The sequence below is a fragment of the Sinocyclocheilus anshuiensis genome, unplaced genomic scaffold (genome assembly GCF_001515605.1).
Source record: "Sinocyclocheilus anshuiensis isolate Anshui unplaced genomic scaffold, SAMN03320099.WGS_v1.1 scaffold3377, whole genome shotgun sequence".
Classification (NCBI taxonomy): domain Eukaryota; kingdom Metazoa; phylum Chordata; class Actinopteri; order Cypriniformes; family Cyprinidae; genus Sinocyclocheilus; species Sinocyclocheilus anshuiensis.
The window spans coordinates 134,478-141,072 of NW_015557053.1; the positions used below are offsets into that span (position 1 = coordinate 134,478).

Genomic DNA, 6,595 nt, shown 5'->3' on the forward strand with positions numbered 1-6,595 from the left:
TATATATATAAAAGTATGTATATACACTTTTTATTTAGTTTTAAGTTTTAGTACTTTAATTTAAACTAAACCAAAATGAGAAATGTTGCCTTGGGAACTTGCTGAAATAGAATTAAGTTTTTTTTTTCTATTTCAGTTAATGTTTATTTTCTTTCAAGTAATGAAAATGTTTTTTTTTATGGTTTTGGTTTTAGTCAACGATAATAACCCTGATATGCAGTTTCATGGATCTATAAATTCACACTAATTGCACTGATTAAAAAAAAATAATAATAAAAATGCATCCCTTAAATGCAATGCATGGAAGCATCTGCCAAATGCATGAATGCATAAATGTGAATATCTGTGTTTGCATGTTTTTAAGCTCCCTGAAAATGATGGCGTCATCCTCGTCATCCCTCGAGAGACTCACGTCTTTGGTTTGTGTCGTGGCTGATGAAGCACAAGCCTCCCTGAGCCCAGTCCTCTCTTCTGCAGAGCTCGTCTGGCCGTGTCTCTGTGCTTCTCTGCAAACACAGTTTCTGTTTCAATACAAGCAGGTTACCACACAAGTTTAGAGCAAACGAGTGATCCGAACTCGCAGTACTTACGGAGCTTGGTGTGGAAAGCAGGAGCTTTGGACATGATATACGGCCCTCTCTTCTCCACCGCTTGTGGCTGGTCACTGATTTCAGCTCTCTAATGATTAAACATTGTATTCATGGTGACAAATAAAAGGTAGATGTCACATCATACGCTATTGCTATCATATAATAATTGCATTCTTAACCTACTTATACTGTCACACACACTATATACACCACAAGATTCTTAATGTTTTTTTAAAGGAGTCTCTTCTGCTCACCAAGCCTGCATTTATTTGATCTAAAATACAGAAAAAACTGAAATATTTTTACTATTTAAAACAGCTGTTTTCTGTGTGAATATCTGTTAAACTGTAATTTATTTCTGTGATCAAAACTGTATTTTCAGCATCATTACTCCAGTCTTCAGTGTCACATGATCTTCAGAAATCATTCTAATATGCTGATTTGCTGCTCAAGAAACATTTCTCATTATTATTAATATTTAAAACAGTTGAGTATATTTTTGTCAGGTTTCTTTGATGAATAGAAAGTCCAGAAGAACCGCATTTATCTGAAATAGAAAACTTTTGTAACATTATAAATGTCTTTATCATCACTTTTGATCAATTTAAAGCATCCTTGCTAAAAGTATTAATTTCTATAATTTCTTTCCTAAAAAAAATAAATAAAATAAAATAAGATAAAATATTATACTGACTCCAAGCTTTTGAATAGTATAGTGTATAATGTTACAAAAAGTAATTAAAAAATATATATACTCAACTGTTTTAAATATTAATAATAATAAATGTTTCTTGAGCAGCAAATCAGCATATTAGAATGATTTCTGAAGATCATGTGACACTGAAGACTGGAGTAATGATGCTGAAAATTCAGCTTATTAGAATGATTTCTGAAGATCATGTGACACTGAAGACTGGAGTAATGATGCTGAAAATACAGCTGCGCATCACAGAAATACATTACAGTTTAACAGATACTCACATAGAAACAGCTGTGTTATATTGTAATAATATTTCACAATATTACTGCTTTTGCTGTATTTTGGATCAAATAAATGCAGGCTTGGTGAGCAGAAGAGACTTCTTTAAAAAACATTACAAATCTTACTGTTCAAGAACTTTTGACTGGTAGTGTATTTGTAATATATTTTATATTCTGTGCATAAACAGAATAAAACATCTCTTTATTATTGTGTGTGTGTGTGTGAGAGTGAGTGTGTGTGTGTGTGTGTGAGAGAGTGTGAGTGTGTGTGAGTGTGTGTGTGAGAGAGAGAGAGTGTGTGTGTGTGTGATTTCATTATAATTTGACATAGCATGCATACTTTTGGTGCAGATTAGCAACTTATCTGGCTAATAAAAACTTCCTATTATAAAATCAAACCATATCTCATCTGCTCATGATTCAACACACATTAATGATCACTCAGAGACATATACTCAATTCAATTTAAATTTATTTATAAAGCACAGCTAAACACAACTACCGTTGACCAGTGTGCCGTACAATGTGAGTAACCACAGACAAAATTAAAAACAAAGACAAGGTCACAAATAAAACTGCAAGACACAGGGCAGAGCAAATGCAAATCACGAATAATAAGCCAGATCAAATAAAAACCTGGTTTTTAACCTGGATTTAAAAATGGATAGTGTAGGGGCAGTTCTGATTTCTGCAGGAAGATTATTCAAAAGTCTCGGAGCAGCTACGGCGAACCCCTAGACTTGAGTCTGGTTCTAGAAAGGACTTCATTTTTAGCAGGGTTCACAACTGATAGAAGCTTGACTTCACAACTTGATTGACTTGTCTATCAAGCTTTAAGGCACTGTCCAACACCACACCCAGGTTTTTCACATAAGGTGCCAGAACACCAAGATTTAGACTTGGTACACAGTGTGTATCCGAAGGGGTAAACACCACAATCTCTGTTTTACTCTCATTCAGACTTAAAAAATTGAGACATCCATGCTTTAACATCCACGAGGCAGGCGGCCACCGGGTCTAATCCATTCTTATGTTTAAAAGGAATATATATTTGTGTGTCATCTGCGTAACAATGATAACTTATACCATACTTCTCAAAGATAGATCCGAGGGGAAGCATTTACAAGGAAAATAACATGGGCGCTAGAATAGAGCCTTGAGGGACCCCACCGGTCAAAGGTACAGAGGAAGAGTGAAACTTGCCAATATTAACTGAGAACCTTCTGTTCGTAAGACTGGAACCAATTTAAAGCTGAACTCTAATGCCCACTACCAGTTCTAAGTGGGCCAGAAGAACATTGTGGTCGTGTCAAAAGCAGCGCTCAAGTCTAAAAGTACCAGAGCTACAGAATCTCCAGAGTCGGTAGCTAAAAGTATATCATTGAACACTTTTAAAGGAGCCGTCTCAGTGGAGTGAAATTTTCTAAAGCCTGATTGAAATGCATCAAAAATGTTGTTGTTGATGAAAAAACACTTTCTCTGAACTCATCAAATGTTTCACTGAACTCATTGTTCAAACATGAGATTAGACTGAAACACAGATGGCAGCTGCTAATAGAGTTTTCCTATAGCGTAATTCTCTTCCTGAATGCATGATCTTCATGTAATCGAGTGCTTTAATGGAGTTTAAGAACACAACAGATGACCGGACCGAGCTAAAAATGAATGAAAATCACCTTCATCGCGGCTGAAGACAGAAGAGTTCCCTGCTCTCGGCTCTCCATCGCGTCGCTCATGTCGGTGTTTCAGAAAGAAGCCTTAAACGCGAAATCATGTCTTAAATCACAGTGTCGGAGCTCATGCTAACAGAGTTTAAACACAGCTGTAAACAGAGATTCTTCTTCGCCTGACGTCACTTCCGCGGACTCTGCGCGCTGCTGCCGCTCACAGGCGCTCCGGCGCCACTGCAGGCTTTAACACACACTGCTGCATCAGTGAGATACTCAAAGGTTTGGGATCAGTAAGATTTTCAGTGTGTTTTAAAGAGGTCAGTAATATTGTAAAATATTATTACCATTTAAAATAAATGTTTTCTATGTGAATATCTGTTAAACTGTAATTTATTTCTGTTTCGTTGGTTACCGCTGTAAACAAAGCAGCACTGCGCTTATGAACTTTAATATGCATTATACAGAGGCAAGATGAAAAGAAAATAATACCATCTAAAGACAGTAAGTTCCCCTCAGACATACATTCATATAAACTCTTACCCCTAAATGAATCGCGATTTGTTTAGCATCTCAACCGAGTTGAATCGTCACATATTTGAATCAATATAATCGTTACATCCCTATCACTCAGTGTTGGGAAGGTTACTCTGGAAATGTTTACAGATTACAAGCCCTATTTAAAATGTAACAAGCAGTGTAACTATTTCAGTTACTTGAATAAAGTAATGTAACTGATTACATTGGATTACTTTTCTACATTTCTAACAAATGTTTTCAACTCTTAATTATTTTTAAAGATTTAAAGCAGGCAGGGTTATAACCTTACAGTAGTGCTTTCAGAATCCTTCTTCACTTTAATTAAGATTTTAATAATTTAATTTTAAAGCACAGCCACCATCAGACTTTTGCAGATTGTTCTGAGGTTAAATACAGATTTAAAATCATAACAAGCAATAGTAAATATTAATACAATAAGTATTCAGATGTAACCCCCTTTGTAAGCATTAACATTTTCATAAGTAACTGTAATTTAATTACTTTTTTTGTCTCAGCAACTGTAACAGATTACAGTTACATTTATTTTGTAATTAAATTATGTAACGCCGTTACATGTAACTAGTTGCTCCCCAGCACTGCTATTACTGTATCTACTGTATGTATAAACAATAATTGTTGAGATGAGATGTGGGTCATTACAAGGGCAAACACAAACGCACGCAATAATCAAACAAAAATCATCAAATCAGTCGAAGCTCATCGAGATTCTCAGACTGTGCTTCTGTGCCTGTGAAGACGCTCCCGAAACCGACCCCGCGCAGAACCGCCGCTGCAATCATCCTCCTCCCGAATCACCGGAGAACCGACACTGCGGCACAGTGAGATGACGCACGGGGATGAGGGCGGGCCGTTGCTTTTATTATATTTTAATTACACGTTTGTTATTATTATTATCATTATTATGTTTATTATTATCATTATCATTATTATCATTATTATGTTTATCATTATTATGTTTATGTTTATTATTATTATAATTATTATGTTTATCATTATTATATTTATGTTTATTATTATCATTATTATGTTTATTATTATCATTATCATTATTATCATTATTATGTTTATCATTATTATGTTTATGTTTATTATTATTATAATTATTATGTTTATCATTATTATATTTATGTTTATTATTATCATTATTATGTTTATTACTATTATGTTTATTATTATTATTATTATGTTTATTATTAGGTATATGTTTATGTTTATTATTATATTTATTATTATGATGTTTATTATTAGGTGTATGTTTATTATTATTATTATTATGTTTATTATTGTTGTTTATTATTATTATCGGTATTATGTTATAATAATTATTATTATTATTATCATTATTGTTTATTATGTTTATTATTATTATTATTATCATTATTATTTATTATTATTATTATTATTATCAGTATTATGTTATAATTATTATTATTATTAATTATCATTATTGTTTATTATGTTTATTATTATTGTTATGTTAATGTTATTATTATGTTTATTACTATTATGTTTATTATTATTGTATTTATTGCTATGTTAATTATTATCATTACGTTATTTATTATTATTATTATTATTATTGTTATTATTATTTATTTTCATAATAAAGAAAAACTAAAACAAACAAATTCTGTTGTTTTCTTCTTATATTTTATGAAATGAACATGACCGAGCTGCAAATAATCTATTGCGCTAGGTTTGAATTTAAAACACATCACATTATGAATGCGACATTTACCTAAATTAAGTGTAAAGTATTATCCATTCAGAATAAATTACACAAAGTAGTATTACATTTATCAAGTAAATCGGATTATCGGATTTGCCAACAATGGGAAAAAATAATATTAATGTCAGAAAATATTTTGGAAATGAGGAAGCTGAAATTTGACATCAGAAACATTCCAGACTTTTTAAAAAAAAATTTTAATCGGTATTTGGACATATGTTTCTGTATTTTAGAATAAGAAACTGTGTTTTCCTATTTAATTTTAGACTTGTGTTTGAGTTCTTCCAGCACTGGATGGCAGCACAAACTCTGAAACGCTGCTTGCACTAGACTGCAGTCACATCAGTCACCAGCAGCTGAACAATACTCACTTTATTTCAGTAATCCTCCTGATAATTAAACACTTTCAGATCAATCATGGGTGGTGACTATTAATAGGGTATTTGAATAGATTATTTCTACATTATATATAGTATATTATATATATACCTTGCATATAGTAATTGTAAAGTCCAAGAACACAGTCATATTAACCACCATAACATTAAATATATAAATACTTATGGTTATCATAGTTAGCTACAAGTAAAACTATACATATGTATATACATGCATACATACATATACATAAACACATACATATTAATAAAAATTACAAGAACACACAAAATGAGTAAAACTTGTAACTAAAATTAAATTAATAAAAAATAAAATAAATACGTATTAGCGTTAACTACAACTAGAACAATTTAAAAATACTTCAAATAAAATGCATAGGAAATATATAGGACCAATTTCTAATTTTCATTTAGTTTAACTCGTAATAAACCGTTAGCATCTCGCTCAAAAATTACCAAAGAGTTTCTACATTTTTCCTATTTAAAACTTGACTCTTCTGTAGGTACATCCATCGGTCTTAGTACACGATGTAACTGTAAGAAATGACCGTGAATTTAACGGTAAAAGACTGTAAAAATGCTACAGTAAAAACCTGCTAAATGGTTAATGGTAAATTCCCCTACTATATACGGTGAAAAACTGTATTGGACATTAATTGTACGGTAGCA

General features: G+C 31.8%; 1 protein-coding gene across 1 annotated transcript in view; it reads right to left on the reverse strand.

Annotated features, from left to right (window-relative positions):
* The window catches only part of LOC107676406 (protein FAM219B-like), an 8,619-nt gene extending 5,181 nt beyond the window's left edge, over positions 1-3,438 (reverse strand). Inside the window, exons 1-3 of the mRNA XM_016470948.1 lie at positions 3,248-3,438; positions 591-678; positions 413-506 (exon numbers count right to left, since the gene is read on the reverse strand). Of these exons, the coding sequence (XP_016326434.1) occupies positions 413-506; positions 591-678; positions 3,248-3,307 (242 nt within the window). The 5' untranslated portion in view covers positions 3,308-3,438. The remainder of the gene's footprint in view (positions 1-412; positions 507-590; positions 679-3,247) is intronic.
* Positions 3,439-6,595: the final 3,157 nt, after the last annotated feature.